Raw genomic sequence first — 25,467 nt, 5'->3', positions numbered from 1 at the left:
ATATGTGCTAGAAGCATGGTTTTTAAATCTATAAGCACTTTGGGACATCCTGAGAATATAATAAGGTGCTATATAAATGCAAGTTCTTTCTTTTATTCAAGAAATTGTGCATTTCATAGAATAATGTTTAGTTTGTATATTGTACGCAGTTTAACTGGAAATGCTATTCATCTTGATTGGTAATCCCTTGCATTGAATTTCAACAGAAACCCTAACCAGACTGCTTGTTGTTTAAGTAATTCTTGAATTAATAGTCTGATTTTGCAATTTCCTGGAGTGCATCTATTACAGCAACAAGCGCTCTGATGAGATAACATACAGAATTTCTAATTCACACCAAATATTCCAATGTAGCAAAAATGAAATGTAATTTTTCAGTTTCTCTGCTTCTAAATAATTCTAAGACTTCAGGCTGATTTTATGTATGTGTGCTCCTAACACAGAGAGCTCAATATTAGCAGGGTTCTCAGCGGGGGGTCGACTGGGCGCGTGGGTAACGCGCCCGGTGAAATCAGTGTGCTCCGCACGCAATTACAGGATAATTGAAGCCACTTACCTTTGCTTCCGGGTTTCCCGCTGGTAAGCTGCGCGGCGGGCAGACTGCACATGCACAGCAAGGTCTGTCAGCTGGAGGAGCCCTATTTAAAGGGGCAGTCCACCAATGCTCCAGAGGGAAGGCTGCCCCAAGATTTTCAGACTCCTCACTCCAGCTGCTGCTGGATGGGGTGAGGAGGAGGAGGGAAATATTTTTCCCATCTGATGGGAGGAAGTGCTCTCCCTCCACCACGAAGAAGGCCTGGCTGGAGGTGGCCGAGGAGGTCAGCAGCTGCAGCAATGTGGCACAAACCTGGGTCCAGTGCCGGAAGAGATTTAATGATCTAACCAGGTTAGGCAAAGTGAGTTTACTTACGCATTCTCCCACACTCTGTCTTCCACATCACCTCCACCACCACACAACCCCTTCTGCACTGCCACCACAACGCTCTCGCATCACTCCTCACATCCACTCAACCATCATCCTCACCTTGCCTGCACGTACTCACCGCCCCTTTCCCCATTCGAAAACTACCACGTAACCCAACCCTCATACAATATCATTGCTACGTTGCACACGCACCCTCTCATGCATCTCCCTCACGCTCAACCCCACCCACACCAATGCATGCAGTGACTCACCATGCAACCATCACTCAATCACGCCTCTGTGTTTTGCCTTGATAGAAGAGACGCCAGAATGCCCTGGAGAGGGCATGGACCGGAGGGGGCCTGCCACACCAGGTGGTCCTAACGGATGCAGAGCAGCAGGCATTGGACATCAGCCGCACGCTGGAATGCCTGTCCGTGGCGGATGCCGAGACTGGGATTGCACAAGCGGCCGGTGACAGAAAGCTAACACTCAGCACTCATGATAGCGAATGATTTTAGCATCAGTTGGCATCTGCAGCACCTCAACATTTGTCCACATGCCTAATATTGCTTTCTGTTTTCTTGCAGGGCCATTTGCGAGCGCTGTGAGCATGGAGGGCGGTTCCTCAGAGGACCTGCCGGTCTCTGAAGGTCCATCGTCATATCTGAGCCAGCCATCCACCAGCGCAGATACATACACCTCGGTGGGTCCCCGTCCTCACATAGTTGGGCTTGCACATGGTGAGTGACCATGCACATGTGAGCACGAGCAGTCCCTGGTGGCAGGGGCAGCCATGGAGAGTCCGCGTCGGTGGGAGCACTCTTCTCCAGGCTCTGCTCAGCTGGACCCAGATGCTGAACCCTGGGGGCCAACCATGAAAAGGAGAGTCATCGAGGGGCAGCAGCACATTGCCGAGGTACTGGAATAGGTGCCACACGCACTCTCCACAATCGTGCAGAGGATGGAGGAGTCCAACTCCTGCATGAGTGGAATATACTCACAGGGACGTGAAGGCATCTCTGAGATAGTGTCGCGGGTAGGTGTGGGAATGTCTGCGGTGGAGGAAAGGCTAGCCTCCCTCGAGCGTCAAGCACGGCTCAACAATGAGTCCATTCAGGCCCTGACAACGGCCGTTCGGATTCAGGGTGAGCAACATTCTGCTGCCTTGAACAGGCTGACAGATACTTTACAGGAGGCCTTCCAAGGCCTCACACAAGTCCTCCAAACTGCCGTCCAGCAGGGTGGAAGGAGTGACGTGGGCCTGGGCCACGAGAGGGACGATGGTGAAAGGGGACATGGAAGTGGGGACGCCACTCAAAGTGTTCCCACGTCTCACCCGTTGCCCCCCTCTCAACCAGTACCCGCAATGCTGCCCCCTCTCCAGGTGGCCGAGTCTGCCCCTGCACAGGTGCAGGTGGAGCAATCTTTGGAGGGGGCCCTCACGGGCACCCAAACCCAGAGGGCGTCGGTCCAAAGCATCTCATCGGTCAGGGCATGGACAAGAGCAACCTGCCACTACCTCTGCTGACGCCACAGGGGTAGCAGCACGTAGAGGTTCCTGGAAACGCAAGGCGAAGGTTTTGTGAACACAAAGGGAATGCACAAGGGTGTCTGATGATTTGTCATGTTTTTCATTTCTTTTGTTTTGTTTCACATGCACAATAAATATTATTATTATCACCACTACTGCCACGTTTTGCCCATTCTTGACTGGCTTTTGGAATAGGTCCTTTCATGGGGTTCACCATGAATACACACACTTGATGCTATCCATTGTGTCACTGCAGAGTGGGTGTAGGTGTATTTGCAGGGCTCTTTTGCGCAGACGACTGAGAGACACCGGCGATGTCCCCGGTAGCACCCTGGAAGGATGCGGAGGAGAAGTTGTTAAGAGCAGTGGTGACTTTGACAGCAACAGGTAAGAAGATGGTGCTCGGGCCAGCCGGGAGCAGCTTGGCATGAAGGAGGCTGCAGATGTCCACGACTACATGTCGAGTGACTCTGAGCCTCCATGTGCACTGCTGCTCAGAGAGGTCTAGGAAGCTGAGCCTCGGTCTGTAGACCCTATTGCGAGGGTAGTGCCCTCTGCGACGCATCTCTCTCTGCGGTTGCCCTCCCTCCTGCTGTGCAGGTGGATGTGTCACAGCACTGTGTTGTGGAGCTCCAGGTGTCAGAGGTGGATGGCGTGGCCGGCGAGGCTGGTGATGCTGTTCGCCCTCCGAGGAGGTCATGACTGCAGCTACGGCGGCCCCCATCCGGAAGTTTGAAGGGGTCCGCAAGGTAGGTAAATGCGTCTGGACACCGGGGTAAGTGTACAAGTTTCTGTACAAAGTGACAGATTGGCCTCCTGCAATGAGTGAGGATCTCCCCCACAACCTGTCAAATGGACCTTTGCAGCTGCCACAGGCGGATAGCTGCAACATGTCCATTTCAACTGGGAGTGTTTCCCCCAGTACGGGAAACAGTCTCAGTTAATTGCAAAATCCGATCCCTCCTAAAATATCACGTCTAAACAACCTGAAATACCTGTTCAAGTACTTTAAGTGGCACCCCGTCGGCTTTAATTGCCGGCGGGAGTCCCACATGCAGGGGCAGCGCGCATGTGAGCACGTCACTGGGGAACCCGGAAATGTGGCGGGTTGGAGCCGGGCTCCGGACCCGCCCCGGGAATCCCGGATTTTCGCAGCCCCCCCGCCATGAATGCACCCGATCGCGGGTGCAAAAATAGAGCCTAGAGTCTCTCCCAAATGGAAAACAGTGGGGAACACACCTGCGATTTCCCATTATACACACCTGGCAGAAACTTTAGCCCTGATTTTAACCTAACCCGCTCAGTGGGAACGGGGTGGGTGCAGGTCGGATGCCTGTCTCACACCCTGCTCGATTTTACTTTCCACTGTCTTCACTGGAGAGCAAAATGGGACGAGGTGTAAAACAAGCATCCACCCAATCCTGCCCCGTTTCCTCCGGACAGGTTAAATTAAAATCAGGACTTTTGAGTTTCAATTTATCAGATGAATTTTATTAACCACTATAAAGACCTTCCCAAGCTAGGAATATCAGTCAATGGAAGTTCTTTTATCCTTAAAATCAATCTCTGATTTCAGTAATTATTGCTTTCCATCTTTTTATATTCACTACATCTTTCAGGATATAATTCCCAAGTGTACTTCAATAATTTTTACATATGTTTGTGCTAATGAAACCTTTACTCTCTCTTATTTTTTTTTAAACTAAGTTTCAAACATCCTAATTCAGCTTCTTCATAGTACTATCCTTTTCTTTTCTAAAAAAAAAGAACTTGCATTTATATAGCGCCTTTCATAACCTCAGGGCGTCCCAAAGCGCTTTACAGCCAATTAAGTACTTTTGAAGTGTAGTCACTGTTGCAATGTAGGATTTTAGGGGCACTCTTTGTGAGTGGCTTCAACAACTAGTGCAAGGTGAAGTTTTAAAACTTAAAAATGTTAAAAGCTCCCAGGGGGACCCATCTTTAATATTCAATGGCAGCATTTAGCTGTTCAGTAAAATTAAAAACATCACCAATATTCAGACACTTGTGAGTGGAGCTCGAGATATGTGTTTAAGAAGGCGTGTGTAAAGTTCCGCAAAGAGTAGTACGAATATACGGTATAACTTAGCATTGTCCCCTCTCACTGTTCTTAACAGTAACTGCACTACAAATACAGCAAAAATTCGCATTCCATCATCACGGTCTCTTTGGCACCCCACCTGTGGTTGGACACCAATTTTTTAGTTGAAAAAAAAACCAGCCACTCAATTTGTATTTGTAAGAGCAATGGGCCCGAAATTTAAAATTGATTGAATAATGTGAGAAACCCGTGTTTGCTCAGTTTTCACGAACTGCTAATAAAACAGGAATGCATGTTTTTGAAATGTGCGATTCTTCTGAAAAAGATTGCGATAGTGCTAATACATAAATATCAGTCGATCACAAAAGCATCTGCAATAATGATCCTTTAACAGCATAAATCCAGCTGTGGAATGCACAGCTGTAGTGGAAAATGGCTGAAAGCCAACAGAAAATGATTCCACTTTACCTACGAGGCATTGCATGTGGTCAGGCACCTAGAGGTTGTCCTCATTTAGAATGTTTTGAAGTTCAACACAGATAATGATGTATTTTCTACATAGCAACCTGATCAAACTAGTTTGATGTACTACATTCTTTTTTAATTTAATATTTCAGGTTGTAAGATACATTTTCCAGGGAAATAACAGTACAGTGCAAAACCTGCATCTCCTGCTCAGATTACCATTTCTGAAAATGAGGGAGTACGTTGGAGATAAAAGGACTCCTGCTGGATTTTCTGTCCCTTTTAATGAAAACAGTAAATGATGCAATTTTTAAAAAAAAAATATATGGATTAAGGTCCTGGACTCTCAAACTGGATAAATTACATTCAGTTTTTAAGTGCCAGAGTTTGATACCTTAAGATACAATTTTGAAATCTGACTATACCAGAGATTCAGATATCCAAATGCAATCAACAGGTGAATGATGTAGAAGAAATAGTTCAGAGTGAAATGGACTAAATCAATCACTAGGCAATTACAATTTGAGAACATTTTGAGAAAAAAAAACTTGTCCAGAAACACTTTAAAAATTAATTTAAGTGGTGTGAGATCTTTCTCTTGAATTTAAAGGCTCACAATGTCTAGTGTGAAATTCTTATTGCTGCTGCAAAATAAAGTGTCAAAAAAAACCCTAAATGTTCTGCAGCGGTCCACAGCTGGGGAGGTGTTAGAAAATGTTTGCAACCCTTTTCATACGCCACTGCTGGCCAGTTGTGTTTAAAGTTGAATAAAAGAGTCAGTAATTTGATTCCTATTTCAAATCAACGTTTTTTCTTTTCCTTTTGTCTCCTCTGCCCCCAACATATGTGCCAGGTATTTTTCTGGCAAACAGAGTAGATATTAGGGCTGCTCCCAGGCCTTCCCCTATGCTTACAATGACACTAGGCTTAGCAAACAGGCACACTTTGACGTAACACCAGGGATGACCTGGAGTTAAACATTGATACTCAGAGTCATGATGTGGAGATGCCGGTGATGGACTGGGGTTGACAATTGTAAACAATTTTACAACACCAAGTTATAGTCCAGCAATTTTATTTTAAATTCACAAGCTTTCGGAGGCTTCCTCCTTCCTCAGGTAAATCAACATTTACCTGAGGAAGGAGGAAGCCTCCGAAAGCTTGTGAATTTAAAATAAAATTGCTGGACTATAACTTGGTGTTGTAAAATTGTTTACGATACTCAGAGTGGCAGAGAATGGTGCACATCTCCCTGATATAAAGGCCCTAAAAAGCAAAAAGGACTCTTTACTCACATGTTGTTAACTTTCATTAATCCATCTTTGGAGGGCTAAGAAAAGCCAGTCTAGTGATAAATATAAATAGTCTGTTGTTATTTTCTACACAAATTGTTCTACTTTTATGTTCTGAGACAAAATCAGTAACTTTGAAGTTGACTTGACAATTTGCTTACCAACGCAGCATCTAAATATATTTTAATCACAAAGATCAAAACAGTGCATAGTAAAGTAGGAATATAGCAGTGATTGGTTGCTGGCTGCGAGCACTGTATCCTGATTAATATAATAATTGCTACAGTATGTTCTGTATGTTGCAAAACAAAATCAGAAAGAACAAACCAGTTTTACTATTAGCAAGTGCTGATCAAACCTTAAATTCAAAGCTCCTGTAATGTGGCAGTAAGAGAAGTCAATCATGAGACTCGACAGGACAGCAATAATGACATTCTAATTCAAATCAATACTGTGATTGATCAGCTGAGGAAAGCCAAGAGCAAAATGCTACAGGTAGGCAGCAATGTCCCGGAAAGAGTTATGGAAACCAGTAGAAGCACAGCATCCCTACTCTGACATAGTGCTAATCATTGTTCCAAAACAGCTGCAACTGCAGTCACATTACAGCAAGGTACTATGCATCATCTATAACAACCAACCACTGTATGGCCAGTTTGGTGATTGGAAGGCGGTTAGGCTCTCATTCATTGGATCTCATGATGATAATCGTGATTAGACAGCTGAAAGAAAGGGAAAGAACCTCAAGACTGAAGTTAACCATAAATAAGATTGATTAAATCAGACCATAAAAGCCACGGAAGCCCATTTTAATAATTTCCATGCATTATAAAAGAGACTTGAAATGAAAGGGTTATGCAATTATAAATTGTAACTTCCTTTGGAGCCAAAAATGGATGCCACAAGTCAGCGTTTAAAGTTACAGAGCAATATCTCCGCGTGATGGTAAAAAGACACACGCCACAGATTTCCAGTATCATGATATGCATAGAATTGCTCATCTTGCAGTCCAGTGAGCCCACTCTATTAAGTTGTCCTGCCTCGTACACACACTCGAAAGCCACACAAAGTGTCTTTTCTTTTTGACATCACAAATGCTCATCTGGAAGCAGCAGTCCTATGACATCCCTAATGTTTTTCACTCAACTGTCAGCCTTGGCTCAGTGGTAGCACTCTCACCTCTTGAGTCAGAAGGTCGTGGGTTCATGTCCCACTCCAGAGGCTCGAGCACGTAATCTAGGCTGACACTCCAGTGCAGTACTGAGGGAGTGCTGCACTGCCAGAGATGCCGTCTTTCAGATGAGGTGTTAAACCAAGGCCCCATCTGTCCTCTCAGGTGGACGTAAAAGATCTCGTGCCACTATTCGGAGAAGAGCATCCTGTGCAACACTTACCCCCTCAACCAACATCTAAAACAGAATGGCCCAGAAATTGCTCGGAGCAGCAAACCAACAGTGCTCGCCGCTCCATAGATTTGTACTAACCCACTAACTTACCGTGGTCTTTACTGCTTGCATGTCCTCTAATAGAAAGTGGAGAAGAGCCCAGCGTTAGCTCCAGTGAAACTAGGACCCATGGGAGAAGCGAGAGGATCACTCTCCCCTTGAACCATCAGATTGCAACATTTCTGACAAGCTGCGAACAGTTTCTGCAAGCTGGAATGTAAAATCCAGGAAGTGAAACATACAACACTAAAATCATTTCTAAAAAAAGTTATAGACAGCAAAAAAATAACTAAATTAAACAAGAGACAGAAGTAAAAAAAAATTCTTTTAATTTAAAAAAAGGCCAAAAACTATTAAAATAAGGAGAATGAGTCCTCATTTTTAGAAGTTAATTTTTAGTTGTTTGGCAGTCATTTAGACTTACTGCGCTGTTAAAATTTAGTTTTAGGCCTGGTATTTTTTAAATGTACCTGTTTTGTGGCTCTATTAGTTACTGTCCAGCTGGGCAGAAGAGCAATTTGGTGCTGGTCCATTGATTCCACTGATTCCAGCCGGCAACATCCCTTTAATGCGAAGCTGTCATATCGCCGGCGAACCAGGAGGAGCAAGTTCCGAATTTCCACGTTTGACTGCACACGTGCGAACGCATGTGGGACTTGCTCCTCGATTTCGCCACTAGCAACGGTGCTAGCTCACTGTTACTTTTTAAGCAATTTCCTGCTCGTTATCTGGTCATTTATCTCGTTGCTGTTTGTGGGACCTTGCTGTGTGCAGTTTGGCTGCCGTGTTTCCTACATTACATCAGTGACTACACTTCAAGAATACTTCATTGGCTGTAAAGCCCTTTGGGGCGTCCTGAGGTCAAGAAAGGCGCTGTGCAGATGCAAGTGTGTCTGTGTGTCTGTCTTTCACTCTAAGGAGACTAATAAATAGACCAGTGATTCACCAGAAGGTAGTTCACCAACCCATTCTCACCAAAATTGTGGACTACTCAATAATGCATTTTCATTCATTATTTGCTATAGGTTTACGGATGGTGCACCATCCATTGCATTTTGTGTAATTTCCCAATACAATTAATTGTTCATTTATATTTCAAAACACTCTGAAACCCCTGTAAATATTGAATATATAATTAGAATATTTTCTGACAATATGTTAGGGTTACAGTATATATTTCACCTTAACTTGATTAGAATTCTGTAGCGTATATATGACAATTAAGCAATGGTGAATAAGGGAGCTACAATTTATTGATATGATTTTCATACTACCACCACTAACAAAATATTACAATTCCATGCAAAGTGACAGAAAAATTCTATTCTGGGTTGTAATACAATTTTGCAATATTTAAGTAATATTCATGTATTTATTTAAATGAGTTTCTAGCACTATTTTGTCAGGGTAAATGGGATAATACGTAGCCCTCTGGGCAAATGGGAATTTCCATTGTAAAATAGTAGAATATAATGGCCTAATATCTGAAAATTGTTCATTGCACAGTTGTCGCACTGATATAGGATTATTGTCTTGTTAAATAACTTTTATAGTAAAGGTTTTGAGCAACGACCGTTAGTGTCGCTGGTTCTTTCAGGTTAGAATATTTGAAATTTGTAACAGTACACATTCTCTAGGCTTGAGAAACTGCACACATCATTATACAGTTGGAACTAACACTCTCCTTAGAGTACAGTGCTCACTGTTAAAATAAACAAGTATTTGGCACAGCGCTAATATCCCAAATGCATGCAATGTCTCTATAAGGGTTTTGAATAGCAAACTTCTGTACTAATGTTTCACCCCGTTGCAGCTGTTTAACTGTGATATGGAAATAAAAAGATACACATTTATGACAGTTAAATGCCTGCACGCACACTAAAATTAGAAGGATTTTCAAAAGCAAGCTAAAACATAACATAAAATGGGACTCATTACATGTTTGTAGGACTTGTGCGTCATTACGAAGACATCACAAAGAGGGATATGTTTTCTTATATTAAGTGTAGGGATAATGGGTAAGTATTCACATTGGCAGGATGTGACTAGTGGAGTCCCACAGGGATCTGTCTTGGGGCCTCAATTATTCATAATATTTATTAACGACTTAGACGAAGGCATAGAAAGTTTGCCGATGACACAAAGATTGGTGGCAATGTAAGCAGTGTAGATGAAAACATAAAACATAAAATTACAAAGGGATATTGATAGATTAGGTGAATTGGCAAAACTGTGGCAAATGGAATTCAATGTAGACAAATGTGAGGTCATCCACTTTGGATCAAAAAAGGATAGAACAGGCTACTTTCTAAATGGCAAAAAGTTAAAAACAGTGGATGTCCAAAGGGACTTGGGGTTCAGGTATATAGATCATTGAAGTGTCATGAACAGGTGCAGAAAATAATCAAGAAGGCAAATGGAATGCTGGCCTTTATATCTAGAGGACTGGAGTACAAGGGGGCAGAAGTTATGCTGCAGCTGTACAAAACCCTGGTTAGACCGCACCTGGAGTACTGTGAGCAGTTCTGGGCACCGCACCTTCGGAAGGACATATTGGCCTTGGAGGGAGTGCTGCGTAGGTTTACTAGAATGATACCCGGACTTCGAGGATTAAGTTACGAGGCGAGATTACACAAATTGGGGTTGTATTCTCTGGAGTTTTGAAGGTTAAGGGGTGATCTGATCGAAGTTTATAAGATATTAAGGGGAACAGATAGGGTGGATAGAGAGAAACTATTTCCGCTGGTTGGGGATTTTAGGAGTAGGGGGCACAGTCTAAAAATTAGAGCCAGACCTTTCAGGAGCGAGATTAGAAAACATTTCTACACACAAAGAGTGGTAGAAGTTTGGAACTCTCTTCCGCAAACGGCAATTGATACTAGCTCAATTACTAAATTTAAATCTGAGATAGATAGCTTTTTGGCAACCAAAGGTATTAAGGGATATGGGCCAAAGGCAGGTATATGGAGCTAGATCACAGATCAGCCATGATCTTATCAAATGGCGGAGCAGGCACGAGGGGCTGAATGGCCTACTCCTGTTCCTATGTTCCTAAGTGTCAGCTTGGCTCAGTAGTAGCACTCTCATCTCTGATTAAGAGGTTGTGGGTTCAAGCCCCATTCCAGGGACCTGAGAACATAATCCAGACTAGTTCTGCATTGTTGGAGGTACTGTCCTTCAATGAGACAGTAAATATAGGCCCCAGTTGCCTATTCAAAAGATTCCTTGGCATTATTGAAAAATGATGGGGGGGGGGGGGGGGGGGGGGGGAGTTCTGGTGTCCTGGGCAACATTTATCCCTCAACCAACACAAATGAAAATGGAATAACTGGTCATTTATCTCATTGCTGTTTGCTGTGCATAAATTGCCTGCCGTTTATCTGGAGAACAACAGTGATTGCACTTCCAGAGTAATTCATTGGCTGTGAAGCACTTGAGCACATTATGAGGACCTGAAAGACACTATATATATGCATGTTCTTTCTTCTAAGGTACACTGTACTCTCACTGCTCTGCTGTATATTAGTTTGTAATTAAAAGTAAATTACATGCATTTATGTTTGAGTTCTTTCTATCATACCTTTAACCTAGCTGGTCCCTGATGCAACAGTGAATGTCACACCTGGCATGACTAATAGAGAGGCTCTAGATCAGCTTGCAGGTGGAAGGGAAATCAACAATTAGCTTGGTCTGTCCATATTAAAATGGCAACTTTGACAGGGGTAGATGTGGCAGTTTAAAAAATATTACATTCCCCTGATGTCCTAATGGGTATCCGCTGCAATATTGAGCCCATATAGATCAGAAAGTTCCAGTTCTGCATTGGCTGGTCTGAGACGGGACAGCAACAGAGGTGCTACAATTGGACTCTGAGCCCTTGGAGAGGAATTGATCAGCCGGGGTTTTCTACTCCCGATAGCTGTGTAGGAATTCCTGCTGGGAAGAGTATGCGTAGATGTTGAATGAGGACAGGGCCGAGCTTGGCTGTCACGCACCCAAAGCTGATGCTCACTTTCCAAGCTCATCGATGAGGAACGGCCATTTGGGCGGGGTACTGAACAGCTGCCAGTGTCGTGGAACCAAACCCCAGCCAGAGTCAGCGCCTTCAGGAAAGGAGGGGTAAAACTGGCAAAAAAAAGTTACATTGAGGATAATGGAAAGCTGGGATTGGTGGCAAGAGGTGATAAAGCACTTGACCTTTATTCTTGTGGTTTACAGCCTGCCACTAAAACACGATGACATTATCAACTTGAAATTGCTTTACTTTAAAAAAATATACTGTGATTTTTTTTGCCTCTCCCAGGATATTACATGGCTGCGAGGGCAGAGTGGGGGCGGGGTATGAAGTGTTTAGTCATGATGGCTCCGGCCATCATGGTGTGGGGCAGGCTTGATGGACCAGCTGGTCTTTTCCTGCCTGTCAATTTCGTATGTTCGTAAGGTGATGAGCAGCTTTGCTTCACTTTCTGACAGTGACATGCATCTGGGCAGTTAACAATGGTCAGCACGTTTCATACAGTTTGATGGCATTCTACACTGTCGGATTTGATCAGTGAGAGTTTTAACGATAATCTACACTTGTTTACCACAAAATAACACACATGATGTGTTTTGAATTGGCAAAGCATTAATGATAGTGGTATCACTTGTAATACAATCCTAATAAAGAGCCAGTTGAAGAATACCACTCCTTTAAAGTTTGAATATACTTGACTGGGGAGGATTAGAAATTAAACATTTAGAAGTCACTTTGACACAAGGTTATGAAATGTAGGTAAGCCATATATTGAATTGACTGTGTGGTATTAATGTAATCCCACATCATTTGCCATGGAGTGATTGGTTGGCCATTTTGAAACTTATTAGAAAAAAATTCCATACAAAATATAACAAAGTTTGCATCATTAATGTATGTTAATGTGTGCAGTGTAGAAAATAATTTACCATTTAGATCTTAATTCTGATTTCCTGGAAAAGTCAACTTCTTTTTGTACGTCAGAATAATTTGCATCACATCTGTATATTTGTAGAGATTAACTTTAATAGAATATGACATGCCGTACTTGGTGAAGTGGAATTAGAAAGTTCAGTTGAAATGAACAAAACAATGTACCCATGACTTTTTTGTTGCAATTTTTTTTGAAGCATTGGCGACCAGCTGACTAGACCTTCTGTTGGGGAATATTTTTTTTTCTCCACAGAAAAATGGACGGAATCAGGGAATTTCATTCTATAAACTCCAGTAAAAATCCTGTGTAATAAAAACGGAATATGACTTATTCCGTAGCTCTGGACAGGGTTTATAGGTAGGTCCCTTTACAGGGAGAAAAACAGAGCAATTCCACTGGTTGGTGAGACGGTAATAAGAGGGCATAAATTCAAGATAGTGACAAGAGAATTAATGGGGAGTTCAGAAGAATGATTATTTACAGAGGTTGGAATGTCTCTGCCACAAATCATTGTTGAAACAGAGTCCATGAATTGTATTAAAAGGGAATTAGATACTAGCTTGAAAATAAAGGAAAATTAAAGGGTATGGGCAGAGTGGGACAGTGGGATGTTTTGGTCATGAGGAGAAAAACACCAAAGACTTGAATGGTCTGTTTCTGTGTTGTAAAATTGTATGATTTCATGTCTACTTTTTAAAATAGTCAAACAATGAATTAGTTGCTGTAATTACTAAGATTTAGATACATCATAAAATTAACCACTTTTGTTGTCACAATCATTCCAATAGAACAGTCTAAAATTAATTGTAGAGGAAAACGTAAACAAGATTTTTTTTAAAAATTAATTTTATTTAGGATTCCAGCAAATTAACCATTTAAACTATTTTCAAGAACTCAAAAAAATGTAATACTATGAACCGGGTAATTAAAGTGCCTCACAGTGTGGACTGCCTGCAAGGGATCCTCAGTGTCATTCCACTGCACTGTCTTAAAGTGCAAAGTGTTTCAGGTGAAACGCAAATTTTATGAAGTTACTACTGCTAATTTTCCTGGAATGACACCTCAGACATGAAGATCAGGAAAAAGTGGTAGTTTGCTGGGTCTCTGCCTATTTACATAGCCCCAGGATTTTTTTTTGGACTTGCAGTAAGCGCAGGCCCATTGAAGCTATGCAGATGAGGTGGGAGGAGCCATTCCCAGCCACCTGCCTCATTTTCCAGGACCAATACTTGTTGGGCACCCCAATGCAGGGCCCAGGTCTAGTCAGGACCCTCTCGCTGCTGGGAAACTGATGTCCATTTTACACCTCACCCAATTTTATTTTCCATTCAAGTCAATAGAAACTTAAATTGAGCAGGGTGTAAAACGAGCAGCCAATTCAACCTTGTCAGTTTCCCACCGGGTGGGTTAGGTTAAAATTATCCCCAGGACACACAATGAACCCTGCGTTTTGTTCTGGGAAGAAATCGAAGTATGTAACAAATTAAGTTGAACAGTGAAATATGTACAACACATCATCACTGGGAGTTGAAATCCTCTGTGTTGGGGTTAACACATGCACTGTAGTGATTTTATGCAACAGCAGTAACAGAGAGTTCAGTAATTTTTGCACACACTCCTAAATTCCTCTGGGAGGTAATCCTGTCTGACACACAAAGATGGCATTAATGCAGCAGAAGGAAGTCCAGTACGGAAAAGAGCAGGAAATATTGTCAGTAATGACTGAACCATTTCAGTCCACGGCATCATGGGTACATCAGCAAGTCTTTGCTTTGCTGCAAAGGAGGAGCAAGAGGTGGAGCAGCGGCAGTGGAAGTCACCTGAGGTCATAGGAAGAGGACCACCAACACCTGCTCTTGCCCCAGGCATCGTGTCTGCTACGGACAACGGAGTTATCTCAGCCTCCCAAAGACTACTATGTGAGGAGCCTACACCTCACCAAGAAAATCACAGAATAACTGTGCCATATCCTAGAACCAGACCTGTAGCCAAGGAACAGCTATTGTGCTGCCAATAGCAATAAAAGTGATAACAGTACTCAACTTCTTTGCCACAGGATCCTCTTGGTAACGGCTGGAACCTTGGCAAGGATCAGCCGGTTTGCTGTTGACCACTGCTCGTAAATACCTTAAGTACAGCAGCAGATGCCACAACAGAAAGAAAAGCACACAGGATATTTTGAAAGATGCAACATACCCAGGTATAGGTCACCATCGACCACACTCATCCAAGCATCTCTACCGCATCCCATGGCTTTCATTAGCACAAACTGATCACTCCATGAACATCCAAATAATATGCAACCAACACCAAAGAATTCTGCATGTCAACACACAACTTCCATGCAATACTCATGACACCCATAACTTAAGGGAATCAAGGGTTCCTCGCTTTACTGAAGAGTTGGCTCAGGAAAGTTTTGTTGGAAAGAGGGACAACTCCTTTCATCAGCAACTAGCTCATCTTCTGCCCACTTCTGCCTAATCCACATCTGTGATAAGTAACTCAGCCTGTGCTTCATCTTCTAAATCAATCAGTTAAACTCTCCATTGTGTGTGTGTATCTGTTGCTGGTGCCTGCTTCAAGTACTGACGAGGCTGAATGTTGGGGTGAGACTTGTTATTCGGGAACTGGCTTGCTGCTTTGGGGGCATGGCATATCTGTAACAAGAAGATAAGGATACATGTTAAATACATGTGTATAGTTACTCATTTTGTTCATACACAGACAATACAAGGGACAATTTATGGGACATCACATGTGCCGCTTTACACCTGCACATTTGCACAGATAGGGTACGTGATTGTAATTATACAAACCAGAAACGTGTTTCCTCCAGCTTGAGTATCATCCATGCCGTCAATGCTTCCCACCAATGACCTCCATTATGGCCTCCTTTAAAGACTTGAGAGGTTTGTCTTGCAGTGTCCTGTTGCCTGTTTGACCATAGCGCCTTCTGTTAAACGCAGCCTTTTTCTTTTGCAAGAGGAAGAACAATATGCATTGAATGAGCAGGGGATCTGTGGTGAGATCACAGGCCTAGAGCAGGAAGGGAGTCAGGAAAAGTGTTGAAGGATTGGATGCCAGGACAGAGAAGGACTAAAGTTAAATAATAATGGCATAAAGATATAATTAGAAACACATGTATGATTTCTAGTAGTATTGCAATGTCTTGCTGAGTGATATGAAAATGAAGAAATCTGCATATGCGCTAATTATTTGCGAGAAATTTTCCCTATGATTAAATCAGACAGATGTGTGACATGAGAAGTGTGACAGGAGAAGTGTGACAAAAGTGTGCACTACATGTAATGTTTTATTATATTAATTATTACCAGATCTCCCATGGAAATTCCAATGATAGACTGGATGGAGGTGATGCTTTTTTATGAGGACCATTTTGTAGTTTATAATGCAGGATGTATTATTCTGTTGCAAAGGTGAAGTTGGTGTTTCTTTAAGGTCACAACATCTAATTACTGTTAAGTGATTATATTTTCCTACAAAACAACAATGACTATAGTTCTAAAATACTTCATGGGCTGTGATAAGATTTGTTCCATGGACACCCTACTTATACATACAGACTGTAGCAGCTGAGTGGTGGACAAGGAACTGCAAAGGCAGGTGCTTGCAGTATCTTGTGGCCTCTTATTCAGAGGCCAAGCATTAGTTTCTTGCATCTGCACTGAAGGCGTGCAAAAATTCTAATTCTCTGCTTCATTATTTATGGGCAAACAACATTTAAACACAGCATGTGATACTAGCTGGGATCATATTGTTTTATTTTATTAAAGAAAGAGCCATATATGTATAGCGTTTTTCACAACCTCATGGCATCCCAAAGTGCTATAAGCCAATGAAGTACTTTTGAAGTGTAGTCACTGTTGTAATGTAGGAAATAATCCACTTCTCTAGTAACCCTGGAGCAGCGGCATTTCAATGTTAAGTGCTGTCCATAAATATCACATTAAAGTATTTGGAGAGACTGGAGATCTCTCGCAGTGCAAATCAGCTGCATTTAACAAACTGTATCTTGAATTTTAGCTTAAAAAGCATAATATACATTATTATACAAAATAACACAGAACATGAATTCAAGGCTGTAATTTATCTCAGGGTTGAAATGATGTTTTGAACAGCTTGTGCTTTTCTTTAACGGCTTATGGTGTCATCTGAAGTGCCTGATTAGATTACAAACCTTGTAACTCACTTGCAGATGTTATATTGTACATACCAATGTGCACACTGCATTCACCAATACAGACACTTTTCTTTTTTCCAAAAATAAGTCTTTGCTGCAGCATGTGTGACATCATCATGAAAATCACTCGTCCTACGTATAAGATATACCCGATAAACTCCCTGCATAACAACAACAGACAGCAGCAACTACTTCAATATTGTGGTGTAGTAAGTCAATATACTGAGTGCTAAGATGGAGATTTATGTCCTCAATTCTCCACACTGTGAGCTTCACCCGGTCCGAATATTAAGAAAAGGCAAAAGGAGCTGAGGGATGGGTGGCAGGGAACTTTAGCTAAAAAGTCACATCCAACTCCTCTTGCATGTATCTTAGTGGTGGTTTACAAGCAGCCCTGCCACAAGTCTGGGCCACTTTTCACCGCGATAGAACAGAGTTGTGATAGAGTTGGTTCCACTCGCAGAGGATATATCACAAGAACTGAAGTGAGAATGTTTTGTGTTTGTCATTATCTGGAAGTTGAAGGTTGGGGGAGGGGGTGGGGTGGGGAAGTGAAAACAGAATTCCAGGATGTGCTACATGGACCAGACTGCTCGGTGATAATTTGCACACATATATGTTATTTTCGGGCACTGGGCTTCAGTGCCTATCACATGGTTTTGAAACAATCTTACAAATCTATCAGAGATTTTCCATCGGTAGCATGAGTAATGTCACAGACAAAGTTGTTTTGGAGACTGAACAGCTGAAAAAAGTCAAATACTTGGTTACGAGAAAAATCCCTTCACAAACATTTCCAAAACGAAGTTATTCTGAAATTTTGCGACGAATGTCATTTTTATGCAGGGTTGTAGATTTTTATATCGAACTCAGAAGGTGGCAGGTAGCTCAGTGTATCTATCAGGAGAATGTTGAGCATTATAGAGGCAGAACACAACACAATATCTTGGGCTGGAAGGTGAATATTGATAGAAGAGATTAAGAAAAGGAAACCGTAAAAAGACAAAGTCAGGCAGATGTTTACTGATTGCTGTATATTATCACTGAAATGACTATCAGTGCCAGGTTGCTTAGAACGAATGTACAAGTGTTTTAGCAATGTTCTGATTTTCTGAATTGTGAACTATTTACAACATTATATAAAAGGATGCACAAGTCAGAACACAAATTGTTTGTATGAAAGTTTTAGATTTTTTAGTAGTTTATCCTCTAATGCAATAGCAATAACCTGAAGAAAATACTGAGCTAATAGATAGTTGCAACAGAATCCTTGAAAGGTTGTGTGAAGCGAATGATTTAGTGTTTTTTTGAGAATAAGATACTGATTTCAGAAAAAGCCAGTAAAATTAAATGTAAGGGAATGGAAGCAGGTGCATGCAGAGAAATGGATATTGACCCGAGCAAGATAGCTTTAATCTCAGCGTGTGTACTCCAATAATTTGTAATGGAAATGCACAAACAAACTAGGATACATTGTAAAAATATCACTGAGCTATAATTTGGGAAGATTCCATAAGTCATTTGCTGCACAGGGGAAGCCAGGAAGTAGCAACAACTACTTGCATTTATATAGCATCTTTAACACAGAAAAACACCTCAATAATAATTGAGTGCAATGCAGGCCTGACATGTCACCTGATTGCCTTGCTCAGGCTTGTCATCAGTTGCCCAGAATGGCTCGTGGCTGGACAGGGATCAAGATCAAGGCCTCACTTCTATCTTACTTTATCCCATTGCTGTACAGAGGTGCCAACTTAGCAGAAGCTGGATAGCAAGCACCGTTTCCCAGCTCAGACTTCCTCCCTAGCACAAAGCCAGTGTAATTACAGTCAACTTCCATGGTAACCCAAAACAAGAGTATAGGCAAGTGCCTGAAGGTGCTGAGTTTTTACTAATAACAGTGCACATGGTGAAACAATTACACTTTTTGCTTTGGTTGTTTGTTATTAATCTTGAACTGAAGGAGAGTTTCAATTAATTTATAACATTGGATTGACATCTGGAGTACTTTTCCATTTGACTGGTATATTAAGTTTGTTTAATTTACATACAGGACACTTTGGCAGTATGGGCTCTAACAGGGGCTGGCTGCTGCATCTTAATCATTGCCTATGATTTACTGTACTAAGTCCTAAATTTTCAATTCAACTTCAGTGCCAAAATAATGCAGAAATGATTAATAAATCCATAGTCTAGGATTCCCAGAGGACTTCAACATCTTCTGGCTCTAATCCTATTTAACATTTTTTATTGCATGAGTAACATGCTACAAACATTTATATCTGGGCAACAGTAAAAGAAAATGAAGAGTATATCGTGGTAGTTGGCAAAAATATCAAGGAATGATTTTAATGTTTAATTTTGAAAAGTACTTGTAAAGATTGTATGGTTGATGTAAAGCCAAAAGACCTGGAATTTTGACCAGAAAAATTATTTTTTAAAGAAACAATGGTTAGCTTATCTACCTAAAAATAGCTGGTTCTAAAGGAGAGAATGAGTAGACTTTTGTTGCCGTTAAATGATATCTCTTCCTTAGTTTCTTCATCATTGTAGGAGCGTGCAGATTGCCCCCACTGATACATTCAAAATGATACATTCCTGTTGCTGTGCTATCAGGAGGCAGCTGATTATGTGCTTCTTCCAGAAACAGGTTGGAATAAACCTGAGTGCGAGTTACTCCAGACAGCTGTCACACGCATCCCAAAGGCTGGCTTTAGAACAGAGTTGAGAGAGGCTGGGGCAGCAGATAACCCCTCAATGTGGGAATGATGGGTGGCACAAGGAGATCTGACAAACAGGGGAAATGTAATCAATAGAATCTACAGCCTTTCACTGCAAATTACAAGCAGAAGCTCAAGGGTTGCGCTTGCTGACGGGACAGAGGTATTCAGCAAAGCAGACATCCAATTTGCGTTTGATGTTGAAGAGGCCACATCATGAGCAGGGAATACAGTATACTGGATTGGAAGAAGAACAAGCACATTGAATTTTGAGCTCGATGTGATGCTGAGCTCTTGTTCTGCTGCCTTTGCCTCCATGCCCACTTTTTTGGCCAGGAGACTTCCCCCTTTCTCGTGTCTTCAGCTATCTTGTTCCACCTGGACCCCTCCCTGTGGACTCTATCCTCTCAATCTTTTCATAGAGAATGCCAACGTGACATCGGAGGTGGCAGTTTCTCCACTCCCCTCCCCTCACTCACTCATATCTATCTCCCTCTGAACTTACAGCATTCCATTCTCTCCTCTAATCCTGACATCATTATTAAACCTGCTGACAAGGGAAGGCACAGTTGTTGTATAGCGGGAGGACCTCTACGTCGTAGATGCTGAACATCAGCTCTCTAGCAACTCCTCCTACCTCCTCTGGACCAGGACTCCACTACTAAACACCAAGCCATAATTTCCCAGACTGTCACTGACCTCATCTCCTCTGGAGATCTTACCCCAACGGCCTCCACCTTCATAGTCCCCCAACCCTGCACATCCCGTTTCTACCTCCTCTCCAAGATCCACAAACAGGACTGCCCTGGTATTTTTTTATTATTCGTTCATGGGATGTGGGCATCACTGGCAAGGCCAGCATTTATTGCCCATTCCTAATTGCCCTCGAGAAGGTGATGGTGAGCCGCCGCCTTGAACCACTGCAGTCCGTGTGGTGAAGGTTCTCCCACAGTGCTGTTAGGTGGGGAGTTCCAGGATTTTGACTCAGCGACGATGAAAGAACAGCGATATATTTCCAAATTGGGATGGTGTGTGACTTGGAGGGGAACATGCAGGTGGTGTTGTTCCCATGTGCCTGCTGCTCTTGTCCTTCTAGGTGGTGGAGGTCGCAGGTTTGGAAGGTGCTGTCGAAGAAGCCTTGGCGAGTTGCTGCAGTGCATCCTGTGGATGGTACACACTGTAGCCACGGTGCGCCAGTGGTGAAGGGAGTGAATGATTAGGGTGGTGGATGGAGTACCAAACAAGCAGGCTGCTTTGTACTGGATGGTGTTGAGCTTCTTGAGTGTTGTTGGAGTTGCACTCATCCAGGCAAGTGGAGAGTATTCTATCACATTCATGACTTGTGCCTTGTAGATGGTGGAATGGCTTTGGGGAAGTCAGGAGGTGAGTCACTCACCACAGAATACCCAGCCCCTGACCTGCTCTTTTAGCCACAGTATTTATGTGGCTGGTCCAGTTAAGTTTCTGGTCAATGGTGACCCCCAGGAAGTTGATGTTGGGGGGATTTGGCGATGGTAATGCCATTGAATGTCAAGGGGAGGTGGTTAGACATTGGAGATGGTCATTGCCTGGCACTTGTCTGGCGCGGATGTTACTTGCCACTTATCAGCCCAAGCCTGGATGTTGTCCAGGTCTTGCTGCATGCGGGCACGGACTGCTTCGTTATCTGAGGGGTTGTGAATGGAACTGAACACTCTGCAATCATCAGCAAACATTTCTGCCCTTATGATGGAGGGAAGGTCATTGATGAAGCAGCTGAAGATGGTTGGGCCTAGGACACTGCCCTGAGGAACTCCTGCAGCAATGTCCTGGGGCTGAGATGATTGGCCTCCAACAACCACTACCATCTTCCTTTGTGCTAGGTATGACTCCAGCCACTGGAGAGTTTTCCCCCTGATTCCCACTGACTTCAATTTTACTAGGGCTCCTTGGTGCCACACTCAGTCAAATGCTGCCTTGGTGTCAAGGGCAGTCACTCTCACCTCACCTCTGGAATTCAGCTCTTTTGTCCATGTTTGGGTCAAGGCTGTAATGAGATCTGGAGCCGAGTGGTTCTGGCGGAACCCAAACTGAGCATCAGTGAGCAGGTTATTGGTGAGTAAGTGCTGCTTAATAACACTGTCGACGACACCTTCCATCACTTTGTTGATGATTGAGAGTAGACTGATGGGGCGATAATTGGCTGGATTGGATTTGTCCTGCTTTTTGTGGACAGAACATACCTGATAAATTTTCCACTTTTTCAGGTAGATGCCAGTGTTGTTGCCGTATTGGAACAGTTTGGCCAGAGGCGCGGCTAGTTCTGGAGCACAAGCCTTCAGCACTACAGCCGGGATGTTGTCGGGGCCCATAGCCTTTGTTGGTAGACCCATTAATTCAGCCGGCTCCTGCCCCTAGAATTTACTTCTTATCTTTACTTCATTTTTTTCCTCCCAAATCCCGTCCATACCCACCTACATTCTCTTCTGCCGCCCGCCGCCACTTTAACCAACCGTCTCCTTTTCACTATGGACGTACAGTCCCTCTACACCGCCATCCCCCACCAGGACAACCTGCGGGCCCTCCGCTTCTTCCTTCAACAGCGGTCCAATCAGTCTCCATCCACCATCACTCTCCACCGCCTGGCTGAACTTATTCTTACATTGTCCAGGCCCCAAACACTCCTTCCGGGTGAGACAGCAATTGACTTGTACTTCTTCCAATCTTGTATATTGTATTCGCTGCTCACAATGCGGTCTCCTTTACATCAGGAAGACCAAATGTAGATTAGATGATTACCATACTGAACACTTCCATAGAGTAGGGAGCATTCTAGAGGGCATCGAACTAGGGTTATTGTGGAAATGTGAGGGTGAATTAATATTCTGTAGTTTTGCTCAATTACTGTTGGGGATAAAGTAGCACTTGTGCTGGACTTTGCCACAGGAGTTTAACATGACAGGGCAGAGTCTATGGAAGGAATGGGCTGGATAGCTTTTCTCATTTCACGCTTTCTTGCCTCTATCTTTCTCCTAACTTTTTCCCCCTCTCCTGCCTGCTCTTTATAGCACGTGGACTATTAACAGCAGACTTCAGGCACACAAACTAAAACCCTAATATCTCACTGGACTTGCATGAACTGAAGTACCAGTATGTCAAACTGCCAACCATCCATCCAATCTCTGTTCACAAAAAGGTTAGTACAAACAAATCATATTTTTAAATAAAAAGGTAGTCTTTGTAAAGGAACATAGAGGGAGATTTCTCTATAAAAGCAAAATATAATAGTAAATTATGGAAAATAGAGCACTCATGCTACAGCCACCAAAGTACATTGGCACTTACTCCAGCAATTGACAGTGGTGAGGATGTTTTATGAATTATATTGATTTTATTATCCTCCTCTGAAATTATTTTTGTTTCAAAAACAAATCCTCTACCCACTCCACGGTTTATTTTCTTAACTCAATACTTCCATTAAGCTGCTGGGAATGTTACATAAATCTAGGTAGCTAGTCGTGCATCGACTAAATCAAAATTAAAATGTTTTGAATATTGATGTCGAAGCTATCAAAATATAACGGCAAAAACGACACAGTTCATCACTGTAGACTATTTACTGGCAATTTCCTGATTTTGAATTGCAACGAATTGACGGATCAGCCTCATTCAAACAACAATAAAAAGCAGTGCCTACTCTTCACCGTTTGGACCCCGTCCTGCATGCTTAAGATTTATGTGTCAACCTGTTTACAGCTCTTTTAAGTTGAGTGTTGCTTTTTTTTTTGACGCTTGCACGCCATGGGTTGAAACAAGGAAGCAGAACAGATCATCACCACAACACAAAAAAAAAATCCACATTCGTAGTCAACCGTTTGCCCATCTTAATACAGCAGATTTATCAACACACAAGATGCGTGTGTTCTCCCTGCCATTAATGGTCCTCTTAACCAACACTGAACCTCAATATTACTAAATACCACAGACATGTATACAAACATTTATCTTCAAGAATTCCAGCGTATAATTCTTGAAAATACATTTCACAGCACATGGATCACCACTCTACAGCATAAGAAATAAAGTTGGAGGTTTAATATTGCCTCCAGTACACACACATCAGAGGAATTCCGAATGGAACCGGGGCATTTTCATGTAATGGGACACGAGCTCAAAGATCAGCCCCGAGGCGCAGATGAAACCCCCGGGAGAAAGGCCCAGTCGCTAAGGACTGCTCGTTACCAGCCTCAGAGGTTAACATGCTGGAATCGCTCAGTTTGGGCAATGTTTATTTAATTAATGCGCGTAATTAAACATGGATCCAGAAAGCAGCAGCACAGGGCATGCACGTGAATTATTACTCGTGCGACCATCAGTCCCAATTTGCAAAAACATTAAAAGTCATTTGCAAGAAAAATAAAATCTATCCACAAAGTAGATGTCGGCATCTGCAATTATGCACGACCCAGAGGAGGGCGCAGCTATCCAGCACCACTCATATACATAACCTGTGGCGACCGTGACTGGGTCCAGTGCCATTAAAGGAGCGTCTCACTATCCTTCCAAGCTGTCCCAGCACACAAGGCAGGCAGAGTGGCACTGGCAACACGGGGCGTCTCCTACCTGACTGGCTTTATGGAATTGCTTCTTCAAGCCGGCAACCGACATCTTGACCCTCACACTTTTTTCTTGAGGAGGGGGGTGGTGGGGGGGGGAGAGACGAGCTGGCTTTTGTTGTTGTGTTAAATGTGTGATATCTCACTGAGTTGCAAAGCAAGCTCCCTGCCAGCTGAGCTCTCAGATGGTTCCCCAGCTCTTGCTACTGTAGCACTGCTTGTCACTGTATCGTTTCACACATTCTCCGCCAGCCGCACCGCCTACATCACCCTTCGCCGCCTCTCATTGGCCACTACCCCTGTCACTCACTGACGGACGTATGCAAATTATCCTGCCTGCCCCTCTGACGTCACGACGCCATGGCGTTTCCCCCCCCCCCCCTTATGGATTTTAAGTTATGGCAGGGTGAGTGTTTGTAGTTGGACTCCTAACCTGAGATGCAACAGTGTTATCCAGTGCAAACAAAAAACCCCTCTGATCATATTTAGCTTTAAAATTCCACGTTAAATCAAAGCTTGTTTCAGTTGAAGTAACAGTGACTGGAATACTCACCCTTTTTGCTGAGTCTCATGTCTCCTGGATTGTTCTTGTATTTTCTCTGAAAAGATAATTACTCCTTTCCCTCCCAATATGTATATATTTACCGTGCATTAGTTTTTTTGAAATAGGCAACTCTTCATTCGTTTATCTTTTTTTTAAAGTGTGAGGCCAGTAATTTGGCAGCTAAAGTTCCCTCAATTTTAGCATTTTAGTTTGCTTATTTAAACACGGATTCGGAAATAGAGAGATATAGGAGCAGAAATTATGAGCAATGCGCCTCTCGTAAATTGTATAAGTATTGACAAGTTGAACCATGGAAAAATGTTTACCCTGGCCCTGAGAATAAAAAGGAGGCATGAAAGAAAGATTTGCATTTATATTGCGCCTTTCACGACGTCCCATTGCATTTTACAGCCAATGAAGTACTTTTGAAGTGTAGTCACTGTTGTAATGTGGGAAGTACAACAGCCAATTTGCACACAGCAAGGTCCCACAAACAGCAATGAAATAAATGACCAGGTTATCAGTTTTAGGTGTTGGTTGAGGGATAAATATTGACACCGGGGAGAATGCCCCTGCTCTTCTTCGAAATAGTGCCACGGGGTCTTTTATGTCCACCTGAGAGGGCAGTCAGGCCCTCGGTTTAATGTCTCATCTGAAAAATGGCACTTCTGACAGTGCAGCACTCCCTCAATACTGCACAGAAGTTCTAGCCTAGATTATGTGCTCAAATCTCTGGAATGGGGCTCAAAGCCA

General features: G+C 42.9%; 1 protein-coding gene across 4 annotated transcripts in view; it reads right to left on the bottom strand.

The window, feature by feature from the left end:
- The window catches only part of sh3gl3a (SH3-domain GRB2-like 3a), a 124,584-nt gene extending 100,166 nt beyond the window's left edge, over positions 1-24,418 (bottom strand). For all 4 annotated transcript variants that reach the window (XM_067971604.1, XM_067971606.1, XM_067971605.1 and 1 more), the window contains exon 1: positions 24,178-24,418. In XM_067971604.1, coding sequence (XP_067827705.1) covers positions 24,178-24,222 — 45 coding nt within the window. In that variant the 5' untranslated portion in view covers positions 24,223-24,418. The remainder of the gene's footprint in view (positions 1-24,177) is intronic.
- Between the last annotated feature and the right edge of the window lie 1,049 nt (positions 24,419-25,467).

The sequence above is a fragment of the Heptranchias perlo genome, chromosome 34 (assembly GCF_035084215.1).
Source record: "Heptranchias perlo isolate sHepPer1 chromosome 34, sHepPer1.hap1, whole genome shotgun sequence".
Classification (NCBI taxonomy): Eukaryota; Metazoa; Chordata; class Chondrichthyes; order Hexanchiformes; family Hexanchidae; genus Heptranchias; species Heptranchias perlo.
Note: the sequence above shows the minus strand (reverse complement) of the source record. Positions and strands in the feature narration are given on the sequence as shown.